Source organism: Zootoca vivipara, chromosome 6, assembly GCF_963506605.1.
Source record: "Zootoca vivipara chromosome 6, rZooViv1.1, whole genome shotgun sequence".
NCBI lineage: Eukaryota > Metazoa > Chordata > Lepidosauria > Squamata > Lacertidae > Zootoca > Zootoca vivipara.
In genome coordinates this window covers 18,045,829-18,063,949 of record NC_083281.1, presented here as the reverse complement: position 1 = coordinate 18,063,949, position 18,121 = coordinate 18,045,829, and the positions used below count along the sequence as shown (strand labels likewise).

The following is an 18,121-nucleotide window of genomic DNA, read 5'->3' as shown; positions in this document are numbered from 1 at the left end:
CTTCCCCCAAGGAATTCTGGGACCTGCCATTTGTTAAGACCTTGAACAGCAACTTACGGCAGTGTTTGGGAGAGACCCCTGCTTGAAATCCTGGACAGCTGCTGCCTGTCAGTGTGGACAACACTGAACTAAATGGAGGAGAAGTCTTACTTGGGCCACCTCCGACACACATTTTAAACCACGTGATACAACTTTAAACAGTTATGGCTTCCCCCAAAGAATTATGGGGGCTAAGGGTGTGGAGAGTTGTTGGAAGACCCCATTCACCCCAAAGAACCACAATTCCCAGAGGGTTTTAACTGTCAGTCACTCTTCCAAGGAACTCAAGAAAATGTAGCTCTGAGAGAACAGGGAGCCTCCTAATAACTCTCAGTGCCTGTAACAAACTACAGCTCCCAGAATTCTTTTGGGGGAGCCGCAACTGTTTAAAGCACCACAGGGGTTGGACTAGAGGACCCTTGGGGTCCCGCTAAACTTTACGATCCTATGATTCTATTCTAAAGTGGCATCACAGAGCTTTAAACATACGGTGCAAATGGGGCCGTAGTTCATCCCCTCTGACTCACCCGGTGTCCGTTGAAAACGTAGGCAAGCTCATCCGCTCCCAGTTCCATGTCAGGCCGCACATTGGGTCGTGCCCATCCTACCCGCATCTCTCCCGTTGTGACGGCCTCAAATTCAAAGTACCATTTGCCTGATTTCACTGCATAGAACTGCTCGGCGCGGAAAATGCGGACCTTCTCTGATCGGCCCTTGGTCAGCTCCTGACCTGTTGAAGAGGCCCAGGAAGAAATGAGGAGATAGAATGGTAACGTTGCCTACTTTCAGATCTACAGGCTCTGGCACCCTGTTCTGTTCACTCTCCTCTAGGCAGAGAGCCCAGTCACACATTCAGGTCGATCACATAGCCCTGAATATCTGGGATTGTACAACTCCAGGCTGCAGATGGGAGTCCAGATTGTTCTCCCTGACATCAGAACTTCCCTATATTTGGAACACAAGCATGTCAGGGACAAGATTTTAGCTTATACTTGTTTTTGCATGCCAGTTTTCTGCAAGCAGAAAGGTAATGCACATAGAAAACTAGCAGGCCAGGGAGAAAGCTGAGTTGGAATTCATCCTCTTTAAATCTGAGAGGTTTGTGCATAAGGAGGTTTAAAAAGAAATACAGGAAAAGCAAACCTGCAATTCCACGCTTCTGCAGTCTCAGGTAGCACAATCTGCTAGATTTATTTATTTGAAATATGAATGTAAAACATTCTAAACCTTTGCCTTTCCATCTCAAATGCGCCTCCCTCAAAGGTTGCTTTTAATAGCCCTGCAATTGTAAAGCAGCAATAAATAAACAGAAGCAGCTTCATATTAGTTCATCAAAGGCCCAGGCGTCTAAAATCGTCTAAAGCTGCCATTGAAAAGAGAGGAGAGGTGGCGTCAAACAAATATTTCTGGAAGGGTTTTCTGTAAATGAGGCACCACCACCCCAAAGGCTCTGTCCCCAGTCACCAACCACCTAGGCTCCAAAGGTACTGACAGCACAGCTTTTGATAACTGTCTCATTAGGCAGACAGGCCTGTGTGCCTCTCCTAGCTGTACTGCCTTGCTCTTATCAGCTCTCTCACTAAGACTGGCAGTGGAGCAAACTTGGGGGAGCAGAAAGATCCTCACTGGCTTCCTGGTCTGGTGGTTCGATGTTGTATCCATAGCCGATTAGGGTGCGGACGGCTTCGCGCAGGCTGTCCCGGTTCGTTTTCTTAGTCCGCTCATCTAGCAGGATGTAGGGCACCAGGCGGGGGTTGCGTTTGTTTTTGATGTCCTAAGAAGAGTGCAGCAGAAAACACACACATAAGACTGTCCCATTTCCCAAAACCACACCCACCTGTCAATCAGCTGGCATCCTCAGGTGATGTCAACTGATGGGTGGGTAAAGGCAGGGCTCAATCCTGCCGGGTGCTGCTTCACCAGTGCAAGGAACATGCTGGCGAAGCAGACCCATTTACCACCCCACAGCTCAACTTTGATGGGTGGACTGGATCGCACACCTATTAGTCACCTGACGTCATCATGACATCAGAGGACAGGCAGGAAAGTTGGATGGGTGGAGATAACCATCTGGCCCACTGAGCCAAGAAGGTTCCCCATCCCTGACTTGTATGCCTGACTAGAAAGATGGAAGGAGCATAAGAGAGGACTCAGGAGTCCTGGCTCACCACTTCTCTTTCTGGCTTAAGTCAAAACATCTGACTCCTGTGACACAATGGCCATTACATTGGCTACCTCTGGTCTAACTTTAAGCTTTCCTTTCCTCCCCTGTCACCTAGAACCCTGCCAGGTTCTGGGTTGTAGCCTTTGCTAAGCATCGCTCTCATGCCAAGTGTTATACCGTACCTGCACAACACTATAGGTCCACCCCTGCTGGACACGATCTCTTGCCCAGACATTGTGCCCATTCTCTGCCAGTTTGTCCACCAGGGTGTTCTGGGCCGGAGTTAACTTGATGTGGTTGAGATCCAACGGTGCTGGTTTGTAGCCATTGGACATCATGTACCTGTCAAGAGGATCAAAGCAGGGCTTTAGAGCAAGGCGAACACCCCCTAAAGCCTTTCTTTCCACCTGTTCGCAGCCACTGAGCTATTTGGGACAGCATTCCCCTCACCTTCATCAGCTCTCTTGCTCGTCCAGACATATAAACAATTCTGTATCTGCTCAGTGGGAAAACAGACCAGCAAATCAACTGTCCCATCTCCAGTGATAAGCCAACATTGCATAATTCATAATTCTGCACCAAGCACACCAAAGCCAGTTCTGAAATTCCAACAAACGTGCAAATCAGGCAGCTTTGCACATTTGTGTTCTTCATCAGCCTGGATGGTAAACAGAGCAAAGGGATGGGCAGCTGGCAAAAGCCGCAAGTCTGCATTTTGTAACACTTTTAAGGCAGAACAGACTCTGTCTGTAGGGATCAGGTAGCACCAAGAACTAGTCTTTCATATATTTTATGTGTTTGGATTATTAATGTATCTGGATGACTTTGTATTGTTTAAACTTATGCCAATAAAAGGCAATAACACAGTACTGGGAAGAAGTCTCTTAGAAATTTTTAACTGCCAGGGATCGAAATTGTACGTAGCTTGACCCTCTAAAGATGGGGTGGTGGCCACCAGGTTGGATGGCTTTAAAAAAGGAATGGATAAATTCATGGAGGGTAAGTGGCATCTAAGCACAATGGCTATCTTCTACAGCCACTGTTGGAGGCAGCAATGTCTGAATACAAGTTTCCGGGAATCACAGGAGGGGATGTTGCTCTTGTGCTTGGATTCTGCTTGTGGGCTTCCCATGGACAACTGGTCGGCCACTGTGGGAACAGGCCACTAAACTAAATGGGTGCCTGGCCCAATCCAGCAGTGGTCTTCTCCAGTCAATGGGCGGGGTACGAATGATAAAATAATAATAATAATAATAATAATAATAATAATAATAATAATAATAATAATAATGTAAGCAGAGCATGTGCTCATCACTGAGCTACAAACCCTTCCAAAATGTCAGAGGGGTGATCGAAGGTAACCTTGCCAGCAAACCAACACACACACACACACACACACACATTCAGAGCTATACTTTGGCCTCTGCCTGGAGGCAGCGACCAGCCCACCTACGTTTTGGGAAGCTTTGTTTTCTTGAGGTTCTCTTCAGCCTTCTCATCTGCCATCCCCACATGGCAGCCCAGAGCAAGCAAGGTCCTGCAGGGGACAGAGCAAGGGTTAAATAAATTCTGCTGTGTCCTTACGAGCCACCCCCCCCCCCCAATCTCAGTGAGCAACCATGAATCAGTGATGGCTGAGAAGGTTTCACATTTTCAGTTTCAACGGGGAAGACTATTGAATCAAAGTTCAATTTACCGGCAGTACCATCTGTCAAATATGAAGCTGGTATGTGTATGTGTATAGAAAGCTGGGTTCGTGATAGGGACAGAATGATCTGTCAGCTTTTGTTCTCTCAGTTTCTCATTTTCCCAGTCTTACATTCCATTCCCCACATTTCCATTTCTTTCTTTTTTAAAAACAACAACAACCACAGTCATGGAAATTCATCAGCACTCCAGTGTAAATTTCACCCAATAAACACGCTTTTATATGCAGTCTTGACTAAGGTGCACATTTTTGCAAGCCATTTTCCTGTAATGAAATGCAGTTTTGTATGTCATTTTCACCAACACCTTTGTTTTTATGCATGCTCTAATGCACACATTTTTGTAACTGCAGGCTTCTACAGAGAACCTGTGCTCTAAGACATATTCTCTTGTGTTTTTCTCAGATCTCTCCGTTTCCTCTTCTGGACCCTGGCACTGCCAGGACCTTTTCTCCATTGCCTACCATCTTATCCTGCCCCCTGACCTACACATGTAGAATGGATACCTACCCCTCACCCCACCCCAAAAGCTGACCCACTTAAATTGAGCTTGCTTCTTGACTTAGGAGCTTGCTCCTTCAACTCACTTGAGTGTCTCTCCCGACATCTGCAGGTTGTAATTGCGTTCTGGCTCGGGCAGGCTGTGGAAATCTAGCAAACATGGGTGCAAGCGCTTGTTGTCATCCCGGATCTGAAAAGGGGGCAGAGGCACGGGATGTGATTTATGTACCCCTGTCCGAGTCCTCCCTCACTTGTCACGACTAAAGGTTCAGAGGCCCAACTCAAGCTTGTTTTAGGAAACGGCACCTTCCCAACCTATATATTAATTGGGGTTGGGAACAAGAGCACCAAACACTCACGGGGCCATAAGTCCACCCTTGCTCGATGCGGGTCAAAGCCCAAAGTTCGTGGATGTTCTCTGCCAGTTTCTCCCGAATCCGCTCAAGATGGGGAGGCAGTACAATCTTCAGAGAAGGAAAAGAGGAAAGTTAGCAGGGAGATGAGGCAGAGGGGTGACCGCAATAAAAGATTCCTAACTACCTGTATATAGCCCAGCCTTTGGCAAACCTGGCAACTGCTTGCCCCAGAAACCCCTCGGCCTTTTGGCTGGCCAATTTCAACCTGACCCCACCACCTCCCCACACTTTGCTCCCCTGATCCTCTTTACCTGGATGGTATCCACGGGGTATGGCGTGAAGGAAGTGTGGGACAAGGACTGTGTGGGCCCCAGAAGGTTCCGGAACCCGTTGAAGTCATGTTTATATTCCTTGATGGGCTCCACACGCATCTTGTCACGTGGCAGGAGGCCCTCATAGCAGGGGGCGTAACCCGGTGGGGGCAGGAACTTGAAGTCCCCATGGCGTCCCCCCAGGAGGAACCTCACCCTGGCAGGGGGAGGGCAAAAGAGAGAGAGAGTTGGACACCATCCCCCTTAAGGAAAGAACCTACTGCTTAAATGTCTTTGGGTAGAAAAGCAGGCTAGAAATATAATGGCCGTGATGGGCTTTTCGACAAAGAAACTTCCAGGGACCATATGCGAGTGGTGGAGGGGCCAGAGGCAACAATTGGGTAGAGCTCCTGGTTCTAAACAGAATATGAAGTAGCAATATGGACAGTACTAACTACTACAATCTGTTTCATGCGGCTCAATGTGGTGCCTTCCATAGTTCTGGTTACAGGTAGGTAGCCGTGTTGGTCTGGATCGAAGTAAAATAAAAAAATTCCTTCAGTAGCACCTTAAAGACCAACTAAGTTTTTATTTTGGTATGAGCTTTCGTGTGCATGCACACTTCTTCAGAAGAAGAAGTGTGCATGCACACGAAAGCTCATACCAAAATAAAAACTTAGTTGGTCTTTAAGGTGCTACTGAAGGAATTTTTTTATTTTACTTCGATCCAGACCAACACGGCTACCTACCTGTTACTACAATCTGCTATGATAACCAGGGGCCAGTCCAAACACTCGCTCCTCTGGCTCCTGCTACCCACAAATTTTCTCCTCTCTAGATCTAAAGCAATATTCGGATTTTCAAAGCATAGGGAAACTTCAGATTTAGGGAGGAGAAAGTGTGGGGTGACAGGAGTTGGAGAAGAATACCACAGGGATGAGGGGGAAATTAAAAGGGAGGCACGCAGGGTTTGCAATCTGCATCAAGGCAAGGTGTGGACAGGCCCTAAAATGAATTCTCCTCCTAACACGACGTTGACTCAATGGGGATTATTCCTCTTCCTTAGTAGGTGAGCACAGGTCTGGCCCTTACTTGATGCTTTGAGCTTACTTGATGCCAGCAGAGAAGCTGACCACAGGGAAGAAGAGGCCGTCCAGGTTGAAGTTCTCAAACATGCCCTGGACGGGGAAACCATTGATGCGGAAGGAGATGCTTGGCACGCTCAGATCGAGGCAGCAGCTCACCACGTCATCTGCCCCCAAGGTGTGCTGGCCGGGGGATGTCACGGCCCGAGCCACACGGCCTGTGCCAAGGAGAGAGGGATCATAGAACGGCAGGATTCTCAACTAGATCATACAGGACAGGCGTCCCTGAGACAACATACAATGAATTCATAACACGTGGGCCTTCATCCCAAGACTCCTCTTCACATTGAACCCCATGGATTCAGTGGAATTAATGAGGACTAGCATTCTCCTGCTATGTTTTACCCTCTTGGCCGTGTAACATTTCTCCTAAGACAAACCACAGAAGCTCGTCCCTTGCTTGGCAACCACCTGCACCTCCTATGAGAAGCTCCCCTTGCTATTCATGTGCCGCCTCCGACTTACGAGTGCTGCAGTGCAAGAAATTCTTTATTGCGCTTATATCCCACCTCCACTCTAAGGAGCTCAAGATGGCACGCATCCTTCTCCCCATTTTTCACCCTCACAACAACCTTGTGATGTAGGTTAGGGTGAGAGAGGGTGCCGGATGGACCAAGGTCATCCAGGGATCTCCATGGCTGAGTGGCGGTTTGAACCCCGGTCGCCCAGGTCCTAGTATAGCACTCTAACCATCGCACCATCCAGGATTAAAAAATGGACCATGTGGAGAGAAGTGAATAGACCTCTGTGCATGCAAACGCCCAGAGTGCATGCAAGCAGGACTGTGTGTCTTCTGAACCTATTTTTTAAAATATTTAAGATCAGCAGACCTATATTTCTGGCCAGGATTATGGGTTAGTTGAATGTTATTATTGTTAATGGCATTATTCAATGCTATCGATTAATGATATAATTATTAATATTATTGTTATTGGTTACTTGAGCTGATGGGGCGATGTGGAATAGATGGGTAGTTGTCTGCTTAGATTTGTTTTGTGTTATGTGTGTGTATTTTTCAAGTATTTTGGTGACTGCATTATATGTGTTCTTATTTGCTTGTTTTTTGTTTTTGTTTTTGTAATGTTTGGTAATATTTATGAGATTTTCTAGACAATACGTAAGCTCCCTGTTGAAATTTAAGAGGCCCTTTCTGGTTCTTTAAAGCACACCTAATTCTTCCCCTCTTCCCTCTCAAGCCTCCCTCTTTCAATTACTGTGTTGCTTTAATGGGATTGTTTTCTTGCATATTTTAATTACGGGTGTTTACATTTCAGCGTTTTAATGGGACTGCTTTGCCACTAATTATAACCGTGTGTTTTAATTATGTGTGTTTATATTTTAATTGCTCGGCTTTCATACTTGTAATTTCATACTTAGAAGCCCATCTTGACAATAGTAATGACATCTGGAAGACCACCTCCTTCCCTATAAACCATCCTGGGTGTTAAGTTAAAACCAGCAGAGGGAACCTGTTTGGTAGTTCCACCTCCCTCAGAGTTTTAGGGGGTATGGCCTAGGGAGAGGGCCTTCTCTGTGGCAGCCCCTAAGTTGTGGAACTCCCCACAGAGGTACAACTGCCGTGTTTGCTATACAGCTTTCGGCAAATGCCAAAGACACACCTCTTTATCCTGGCCATTGACACCTGAGACGTCTGTTCTCAGGACCAACCCTATTCTTGTGACTGTACTCCATTTTAACTGTTTAAAATTTTATATCGTTGTGATTTGCTGTGGGACCTGCTGTAAGGGCAGGTGATAGATATAATAATAGCAATAGTAATAAATAACAGCAATAACATTTCCTCCCTTTGCTTAGAGTTTCCCAAACTTGGGTCTCGAGCTGTTTTGGAATACAACTCCCATCATCCTAGCTAGCAGGACCAGTGATCGAGAAAGATGGGAATTGTAGTTCAAAAACAGCTGGAGACCCAGGTTTGGGGAAACTCTGCCTTAGATGCTGCATTTGTCAATGTAATCCATTCAGGCCTCAAGCAGCAGCAACCACCACCACCACCACCACCATTTATTTCCATGCCACCCATCTAACTGGGTTGCCCCAGCACCACTGGGCAGCTTCCAACAATTATAAAACCACAGTAAAAGCATCAAACATTAAAAACTTCCCCATACAGGGCTGCCTCTAGCTGTCTTCTAAATGTCAGACAGTCATTTATTTCCTTGACATCTGAATCCTGAATGGTGTGTGCAAGGCATGTGGACCACCCCACGCAGGTGCCCTACCTGACCACAGGTGCAGGCCGTCGAAGCCAAAGGAGAAGAGGTCATCCCCAACGCCGTTGCCTCCCCAACCTTCCCCACCTCCGGGGTAAGGGCTGTATCCTTCTACCATGGCCCAGCCAACCCGCAAATGGGTGGCCTGAGAGGTCACGAAGGGTTCCACGTAATCCACAATCATCTCGTAGTACCATTTCTTGTACTGTGTGGAGCCATCGTGCGTGCCCAGGAAGATGTTGGGGCGCATGCTGTTTAAGAGGGAGGAAGAGCAGAGGAACAGAGGGAGGGTGAAGAAAGGAGGGAGAAAAAGGACAGACCACCCAGACCCAAAGGGAAGAGAAAACCAAAGGACGTGATTGGGCTCCTGTATTTGGGGTCTCTCTGATGGCCTTCCTCTGAGTTTAAATTCTACGATCCCAGTTGAATTCCAAGATCCTAGGTTACATTAAACTAAAAATTAAACTTCCATAAGGCAGATTCTCTGCCAAGGGAAGCTTGATTCTGCTATAACAAACTAGCTAAAGTTACACAATTTCTCTTCTATGCACCATTTATTATGAAACATTTGCTATCATGTCGAAGTCAGATTATGCAGAAGGGCAAGGAATCTGAAGCTCTGCTGCCCTCGTGTCTGGGGAAATCTTATTCCACCGCCCATCTAGCTTCTGAGGGTGATGTCAAACTGACTCAAAACTCAAAACAGATCCCCTGAAATCGTTGGTCCTGATTTACTTAAGTGCACCAATTTCAGTGGGTCTACTCCGTGATATGGCTAATAGTGGATATCATCCTGATATTTCAGCAACCATTGTCTGCACACCTTTGGAACTCATAAGGACTAGAAACGTAAAGGAAAGTCTAGTTACATTTCCAAATTTGCATTCTGCGCTAATACCCCCACCCCACCCCAGCAGAATTGCGACATGCATGGTGCCACATTAAAACGGGGAAAGCACCAACCTGGTGACATAGTTGATGAGCTTTGTCTGCAAGAGTAGGTCCCTTCCCGGGAGCAAGTTTTCAGTGATGAGGTTTTGGTTAGAGCGGACGGCCACACCGTTGCAGACACACAGAGAGCAGAGGACGTCCAGGACCTGCCAAGGGGGCACCAAAAGTTATTTATTTCATAAAACTTACATACTGCTTGATTGCAAAAAATAATAATCAAAACCCTTAAAGTGGTTTACAAGCAGAATAAAACAACGGAATTATCAGAAAGAAAGAAAGAAAGAAAGAAAGAAAGAAAGAAAGAAAGAAAGAAAGAAAGAAAGAAAGAAAGAAACCAAGCACACAGTTACAACTATTTAAAACATTCAAAAAAATAATTAACATTGATGATAAGGTTAAAAACTGGATTAATGAGCCAGGACCATCAATTTCAATGGGTCTACTCTGAATAGGAGTTAACACTGGACACGATCCAAGAGTGCTACATGTGCCCTGTTTAGGGAAGCTTTTAATGCTTGACAGACTATTGTATTTTAATATTTCGTTGGAAGCTGCCCAGAGTGGCTGGGGAAACCCAGCCAGATGGGTGGGGTATAAACAAACAAACAAACAAACAAACAAACAAATAATAATAATTATTCCCCTGGCCTGTGCCCAACACAAAAAAGCTTCCTGCCGCCTGATGCCTGTTTGCTGGAAGAGGAGTCAGTGGCGCATGTGTGGCTCTACTTACCTTGTGGTTGCGCCCGTGTTTGTCCAAGAGCGAAATGATGGACTTGATGTGGTTCTCCTGGATGATGTTCAGAACTTCAGGGCTTTCAATGAGCACACAGTATAAAACCTCCAAGATGCCTGCCAGACAAGACCAGGATGGGAGAGAGAGAGAGTGCACATGTTATTCTCACAACCACCCTGTCTGGTAGGCTAGACTGAGAGCGAGTGACTCATCAAAAATCACCCAGCGAGTTTCATGGCCAAGTGGTGATTTGAACCCTAGTCTCCAGGTTGCAGTCCAACACTCTGGCCATTACACCACACTGGCCCACAAGCTAATGGATAATGGTTGATTCCCCATAATTTTAGGTGGGAAGTTGAATGGGGGACCAACCACTGCATGTTTCTTTTTACCTGCAGTCCTAGGTGCATCCCAAAACTTGTGCAGCACTTAGCCGAGCCTAATCTCATGGTCTGCTACCCATCTCCCACATTCCATTTCAAGACTATAGCTATACACAAGACTCCATGCTTTCAACACTGGGTTATGTTTCCTCTCCAACCGTATCTTTGTTTTAACATAGATTAGATAGATGATAGATAGATAGATAGATAGATAGATAGATAGATAGATAGATAGATAGATAGATAGATGATAGACAGATAGGTATAGACAGACAGACAGACAGACAGACAGACAGACACAGACAGACAGACAGACAGACAGACAGACAGACAGACAGACACTAGCCTTCCTCAGCCTGGAGTTTTGGATTACAAATGTTTTGGACTACAACTCCCATCATCCCTGCCAACTACCCGAGGATGACGGGTATTGTAGTCCAAAACTTCAGTAGTGCTCGGGTGGCTTGAAGAAGACTTTAAGATCATGCATAGCTGCCAAGTTTTCCCTTTTCTCGTGAGGAAACCTATTCAGCATAAGGGAAAATCCCTTAAAAAAAGGGATAATTTGGCAGCTATGGATCATGGTATAGGGCAGCCCAGACCACCCCACCTGCTCACCAGAGGAGGCCTCCAGTCGATCCAACTTGCTGACCAGCCAGTCCAGGTTGTTGGAGAAAAGGGCGCAGTTGGCCCGGTTCCCACGGATCAGTGAAGCTGCGTGGAGGGACACCAAGGGAAAAAGCATGCATGTTACTATCCGGCTAGTTACTGCCACAATATTATTGTCAGGCAATTTACTTTTGCAAGCGCGAGATCAGACCAAAGGCCTATTATATCATCCAGCATTGTGTCCTAACCAGAAGCCCACAAGCAGATATGATGGATGGAGCAGTCGTCTCTCACTCGCTCACGGTCCTTTTAGTTTAAATTATGGTTTAGAAGTGACATGCAAACCTGGCCACTGAGGCCCCATCTGCAATGATACATTTCAATCAGGGTTATACCCTTTTAAATAGTCATGCCTTGCCCCGAAGAATCCTGGGAACGGTGGTTTCGTAAGGGTGCCGAGAGTTGTTAGGAGACCACCCCACTATTCCCCTTGCAGAGCTACAGTTTCCAGAGTGGTTTAATGATTGATCCCATTTCTTAAGCAACTGGTTCCTTAAGAAAAGGGATGAACGGTTAAATCACTCTGGAAACTGTAGCTCTGTAAAGGGAATAGTGGGGTGATCTCCTAACAACTCGGCACCCTTAACAAATCACACTTCCCAGGATTCTCTAGGAGCAAGGCATGACTATTTAAAGGGGTATAACTCTGATTAAAATGTATCATGCAGATCTCATAGATTCAGGAGGCGGGAAGGGTTGCTTGTGAAATCTGCAACCCAATCCAGACCGAATCAGAACTGGAAATCGATGCTAACCTCCTTGAGCCCTCCCAAAACTCGCTAGCCATTCGATAGCACCCTGCAAGCTCCAGAGCTCTGTCATTTTCGACATGGCCCCAGGCAGCTCTTATCCCAGAGCTCTGCCCTTGGTCTTCATACCGAGCAGTTCGTACAGCAGGTTGACAATCTCCTTCCAGGACTCAGCGGCATCCTCGCCAGCGTATTCAGCAAAGTGTGCGGCAGTGGTGTACACGTTGAGGCGGTCTATGCAGTTCAGAACAATCGTGATCATTCCCTGCAAAAGAAGAAGAAGTGCCCTCAGGGCCTGGAGTCCTACCTTAGCAAGCCCCACAAGCCCCTGCTGTCTTCACCAGAGGTGGAGAAGCTATGAGCCTCTCCCAATGCTGTTGGGACTACGGCATGGGTAGGCAAACTAAGGCCCGTGGGCCGGATCTCAATCCCCTTCTTAATCCGGCCTGTGGATGGTCCGGGAATCAGCGTGTTTTTACATGAGTAGAATGTGTCCTGTTATTTTAAATGCATCTCTGGGTTATTTGTGGGGCATAGGAATTCGTTCATTTTTTTTTCCTTTTCAAAATATAGTCCGGCCCCCCACAAGGTCTGAAGGACTGTGGACCGGCCCCCTGCTGAAAAGGTTTGCTGACCCCTGGACTACAGCTTCCATCATTCCTATTGGCCATGTTGGCTGGAGCTGCTGGGAACTGGGAATCCAACATATTGAGGGCACCGGTTTGGCGATGGCTTTAATCAGGCCACCCTTCTAGATTGAGCCCCCGATGGCTCACCTCCTCTTGGAAGAGGTTTTGCCTGTTTTTGAGGGAACGCAGCTTGGTCTGCTTCTCCTCGTGCTGCAGCTCTTCCTCGGGGTGCTGGAAGTAGTTGATCAGGTCCTGCAAGCTGAGAATCATCCCATCGATGGGAAGGGTCACTGGGGTTCCCGACTTGACCTTTCCACTCAGTGTGTCCAGGCCCCTGGAGAAGGAACGGCCAGAGCTGAGATTAGCATTGGATATGGATGGGACAGAGAAGGAGGAATCACACCCCTAAGATGGCTGCAAGTTAATATACAGTGGTACCTCTAGTTGCAGACTTAATCCATTTTGGGGTGCCGTTCGCACCCCAAAAAGCCCGCAACTAGAGCGCCTCTTCCTTGCATGGGCACAGTGCGATTGAGCGATTCTGCGCATGTGTGAAGTGTGCAGGTCGCTTTTGCACATGCGCAAAGGGCATAGATTGTTTTTGCGCATGCGCAAAGTGTGCAGATCGCTTCTGCGCATGCTCATGTGGCGAACCCAGAAGTAAACACTTCCGGCTTTGCTGCGTTCGTAAGCTGAAAGTCCGTAACAAGAGCGGAATGCAACTAGAGGTACCACTGTATTTACTTTGTGGAATGCTCCCCTTAGCGCCATACCTCTTCAGCTCTGGGCCTTGAAACATGGCAAGCTGCTAGACCTCATGGCTGCTTAATCAAAGGGAGGAATTACAGGATAGAAATTCAATGAATAAACCCAGTACCGCAGCTCCTCCTGTTACTAGGGGTTGCTTCTCTTCTCGCCAAACTGACCTCTCTCTTCCCTCCTATGAGCAGTTCAGTTTCGTTTTGCATTGCGACAAATTAATCTTAGTCTTGCACATCTATTGGAATGCTTGCTAACATTCCATGGCACCACAATGTATGAGTCAATGGGGATGACAGAGGGGAGCATGGAACCACAAAAAAGATGCCAGTCAGGCAGGTGACAGTCAGGCACAGAACATAACTCCAGCGGTCAATTTCTTGGTTTCCACACGAGCAGAATCTGCCTGGCACCTACTTGATGAACTGGTTGTAAAGGCCAGAAGTGCTGTAGATCATCCGGGCGGCTTGTGACTCCTCGCGCTGGCAGCGGGTCAGGGAGAGAGCATCGTCCATGTGACCTTCCTGGTGCAAGATGGCCTGTAGGGTGAGCGAAGAAAGCAGGTATATATGATGGACGCTCAGAGAATTCTCGAACCAGTGACTCTTGACAGTGGGACCTAGGAAACTTTACTCTTTGTGCCACTATGACAGCTGGCCAACAGAGGGCACTGTGCTGCGGTGCCACTGCCATAGATAGCCAGAGGATGGTGGTGCTGCAGCGACCAATCCAAAAGAGGCCAGCTGACACGGGGAGCCAATCAGATTCCACCTGGCCCTATAAAGCTGCAGACTTAGGCTGGGCTCTCCAGTCTGAGGAACTTGCATGCTTTAGATGCTGAATGGGCACCTTATAGGCTCACCCTCCCCAGCGCGACTCCTTGGCTCAAGGCCACCAACCCTGATAGAAAGCCAGGGAGGCCAGCCAGTTAAGCCTCACCTTTCTCTTGAGCAGCCCCAAGCGGAGAGCCTTGGCATCAGCCGCCGCGTACGTCACCCAGAGGCCGCTGTCGACATGCTGCACGAAACACATGGACTCTCCGTACTTGATCTCAGGGGCTCCCATCCCCTCCACGTCTCGCTTCGGAGCCACATCCAGCTTTTCCTAAAAGGGCAAGGGGGAAAACAGAGGGTGCCATATGCTCAGGGACGGCAGGGCAGGGGCACATTGAGGCAACAGGCTGGCGAAGGGACTCACCCACAATGTTTATTTTATTCAAAAGCAAACCAATAAGACAAAACATCAGTACATGTATGCCATAGTAGCAATCTTTACATTCAGACACATATTTTTGGGCTTTTCTTTTAAATATATATGGTAAAGGTAAAGGACCCCTGACAGTTATGTCCAGTCGCAGATGACTCTGGGGTTGCAGCACTCATCTCCTTTCAGGCCGAGGGAGCCAGCGTTTGTCCACAGACAGCTTTCCGGGTCATGTGGCCAGCAGGACTAAACTGCTTGTGGGGCAACGGAACACCGTGATGGAAACGCTGTTTACCTTCCCGCCGGAGTGGTACCTCTTTATCTACTTGCACTTTGACATGCTTTCAAACTGCTAGGTTGGCAGGAGCTGGCCAGGACTGAGCAACGGGAGCTCACCCCGCCGCGGGGATTCGAACCGCCGACCTTCTGATCGGCAAGCCCAAGAGGCTCAGTGGTTTAGACCACAGTGCCGCCCGCATTCCCCATATATATATACTGTATATATAGCACCCTATTTGCCATACATCCATGTTTTCTCAGACATTTTGCCGATTCTGAGAAATTCCGCCCGAAATGAATGTTCAGTTCTGCTGTTCAGTTGGACCTGATTCAGTTTTATATCTTGCTGTTGCTAAAAGTGCTTGGATTCTCTCTATTTCAATGCCACTTTCAACATTTAGTATTTTTAAATGGCTGTAATCCACCCTGGGACAGGTGAGAAAATGAATTAATAATAATGATAAATAATAAAAATAAAAATAATAGTAAATAATAACCGAAAATCCGCACGGGTGCCATTTTCAAGCCCATTTCCTCGCTGTGTCCAGGAAAATCCAGGCAGTCCTATCTTATGTGTAATTCACCTTAGGACGGTGGTGGGAACAAACATCCCCAAACTCGGCCCTCCAGATGTTTTAGGACTACAGTTCCCACCATCCCTGACCACTGGTCCTGTTAGCTAGGGATGATGGGAGTTGTAGTCCCAAAACATCTGGAGGGCCGAGTTTGGAGATGCCTGTATTAGAAGGATAAATCAACAGTCATAACAACAACGGCCCTCCTTGGCTGTTTGCCTCTGAATCCCAGCTGCCGTGGAATCACAAGTGGGGAGAGTTCTGTTGCACTTAGGCTTCCCATTGGGGCATCTGGATATTGGACTAGATGGGCCTTTGGCCCGAACCAGCACAGCTCTTCTTGGGTACTTACAGTGGTGGCTTGGTGTAAGAACAGCTTAGTTAATGAACCACTTGGATTAAGAATGCTGCAAACCCGGAAGTAGGTGTTTTGGTTTGTGAACTTTCCTTGGAAGCAGAACATGTTCCTGTTGAGTGTGTTCCATTTGTAAATTGAGTCCCCCGCTGCTATGGGAAAGCACGCCTTGGTTTAAGAACGCTTTGGTTTAAGAATGGACTTCCGTAACGGATTAAGTTCGTAAACCAAGGTACCACTGTATATTCTTAAAGGCAGAGAATCTAAATTGTTGCTCAGACTGCCCCGCTTCCGACGAGGGCAATCATGGAGGACTCCTCTCACCTTAGAGATCCGGAAGCAGAAAGCCGTGGCTTTGGTGTGAGCTTTCTCAGCGTCGACCACAACCAGCCCCTTCTCGTCGGTCTGCGCCAGGTAGCGGCCCGTGGTCACGTGGCGGACACGGAAGGGCTGCCCCCACTTCATATGGCTGCCGCTCCAGCTGTTGGGGTGGAATAAATACTGTATGTTCCCTCTCAGGCAACTAGGACACATCAGGGGTAGCCAATGTGCTGCCCTTCGGATGCTGTTGGACTCAAACTCCCATCAGCCCCTGCAGCCAGCAAGGCCAATAGGTAAGGATGCCAGGAGCCGTGGTCCAACAGCATCAGGGAAACAGCCCAGCGGCTGCCTCTGCAATACATAAACAACATTATAAAGTAGTCCCACCATTTACACATGGAAGAAGGATGTGTTGTGAGCAATTCCCCTTAGTGGTTTTTATTGTTGTTGGCCTTTATTGGCATGAGTTCAAACAATAAAATCATACAAAGTCATCCAAATACATTAGTAATCCGAACACATACAATATATAAAAAGACTAGATAGTCACCATTGAGTAAATCAGGCAACTTTAGATTTAGCTTTAAAAATCTCGGCTGAATACCCCGAAACAATCTTGGTAGTTTCAGGACTTCCACCCCTCGACAACTACTGGATTACAGACTCTTTGTAAAGTAAGCTGTAAGGGAGTCACTAGGAGACAGTGCCCCCTAGGGTCCTGGCTTCCTTACAGGCAGTGGCATTGCAAGGGTGCCATGTCTGGGGGGGGCGACAAGAAGGCACCCCGCGGGGTGCTCGCCCCCCAGGCTCGGCGGTGCGAGCAGCCATCGTGCCACCGCAGCCGCATGTGGAGGATCCTCCGTTCGCTGCTGCAGGGTCAAGAAATAAAGCCATAGAGGTGGAAGGGTTGTATACCAATATGAGAGGTAGCCAAACTGTATTTTTCACTTTATTGTGTCATTTCATGGCATCACATTTTTATTAAATTTTGTTTTACAATTTAGAATATACATTTGTTGTTGTTGTTGTTTAGTCATTCAGTTGTGTCCGACTCTTCGTGACCCCATGGACCATAGCACGCCAGGCACTCCTGTCTTCCACTGCCTCCCGCAGTTATACATTTATACAACCTTAAAATATTAATGACTTCCCCTCTTCTCTTTCCATAACATAAATCCTTGCATATTTTATATAAGCTAAACCATTCAGTATTCCGTTATTACTTCCATTAAAACTTATTTACACTGTTGAATTTATCTTAAAGCTGCCAACGTTTTCAAGTGTACACAATTCCCCCCCATAAATTCAGCAAACATTTTCCAGTCTTCTTTGAACGAATGTTCTTCTTGTTCTCTAATTCTCTTGATTTTTAACCCAGTCCTTGGGTTCAAAACACTGTCTGTACTTATATTTATTTTTGGCCAGGACACGTGTGACAAATTGAAGCACTTTTAAAATGTTTATTTCTGCCCGGCTGGCAAAGAGTTAACCCACCTCCAGCCTGACTGACTGAGAACTCTGATGGGGGCGGGACTGTGCCCGGTTTGAAAGGAGGGAGTGTCGGTTTGGTCAGTGAGGAGGGAGAGGGAGGAAGGTGTGGTGTGGTGTTATGTGGTGGCTTGTATGAAGACAGTGAAGAGGCTAGGAAAACTTAAAGTTAAATGTTTGACTGAGTTTATTTTGTACAACTGGAACAAAGCTAATTAATAAATGACACGTTAAAGAAACCCTTATGTTTTTAACACAATAAAACTTCATCTCTGTTTTGCCAAAAAGAGGTCCGTCTTTATTTTTCCAGCGAGGTACCAGGACTCACAACCGTGGTGGCTCAAGAGAGGGCAAAACTCACCTCAGGCAGGGAGGTGGCGGTTTGTGTCCTGAAGTTACACGGAGGAGGCTTAGAAGGGTAACCTGAGGTGCCAAGGAGTTGCCAGAGTGCATAGGGCAAACTTCTACAGTGGGGAATCCAACTGAGGGAGACCCTTTTCTGGAGGCAAGAGGTTATTCCGTGGGACAGCCTAGAGTTCCTTAAGGTACCAGGTCACGCAGGCTGGAAGGC

The 18,121-nt window shown here is 47.2% G+C and overlaps 1 protein-coding gene across 8 annotated transcripts in view; it reads right to left on the bottom strand.

Moving 5' to 3' along the window:
- The window catches only part of RYR1 (ryanodine receptor 1), a 158,554-nt gene that overhangs the window by 88,567 nt on the left and 51,866 nt on the right, over positions 1-18,121 (bottom strand). For all 8 annotated transcript variants that reach the window (XM_035118948.2, XM_060275549.1, XM_060275548.1 and 5 more), the window contains exons 10-26: positions 16,066-16,222; positions 14,269-14,433; positions 13,747-13,868; positions 12,718-12,904; positions 12,071-12,206; positions 11,142-11,237; positions 10,138-10,256; positions 9,417-9,550; positions 8,463-8,704; positions 6,188-6,380; positions 5,078-5,294; positions 4,770-4,874; positions 4,497-4,600; positions 3,657-3,740; positions 2,386-2,545; positions 1,666-1,813; positions 567-769 (exon numbers count right to left, since the gene is read on the bottom strand). In XM_035118948.2, the coding sequence (XP_034974839.2) occupies positions 567-769; positions 1,666-1,813; positions 2,386-2,545; positions 3,657-3,740; positions 4,497-4,600; positions 4,770-4,874; positions 5,078-5,294; positions 6,188-6,380; positions 8,463-8,704; positions 9,417-9,550; positions 10,138-10,256; positions 11,142-11,237; positions 12,071-12,206; positions 12,718-12,904; positions 13,747-13,868; positions 14,269-14,433; positions 16,066-16,222 (2,572 nt within the window). The remainder of the gene's footprint in view (positions 1-566; positions 770-1,665; positions 1,814-2,385; positions 2,546-3,656; positions 3,741-4,496; positions 4,601-4,769; positions 4,875-5,077; positions 5,295-6,187; positions 6,381-8,462; positions 8,705-9,416; positions 9,551-10,137; positions 10,257-11,141; positions 11,238-12,070; positions 12,207-12,717; positions 12,905-13,746; positions 13,869-14,268; positions 14,434-16,065; positions 16,223-18,121) is intronic.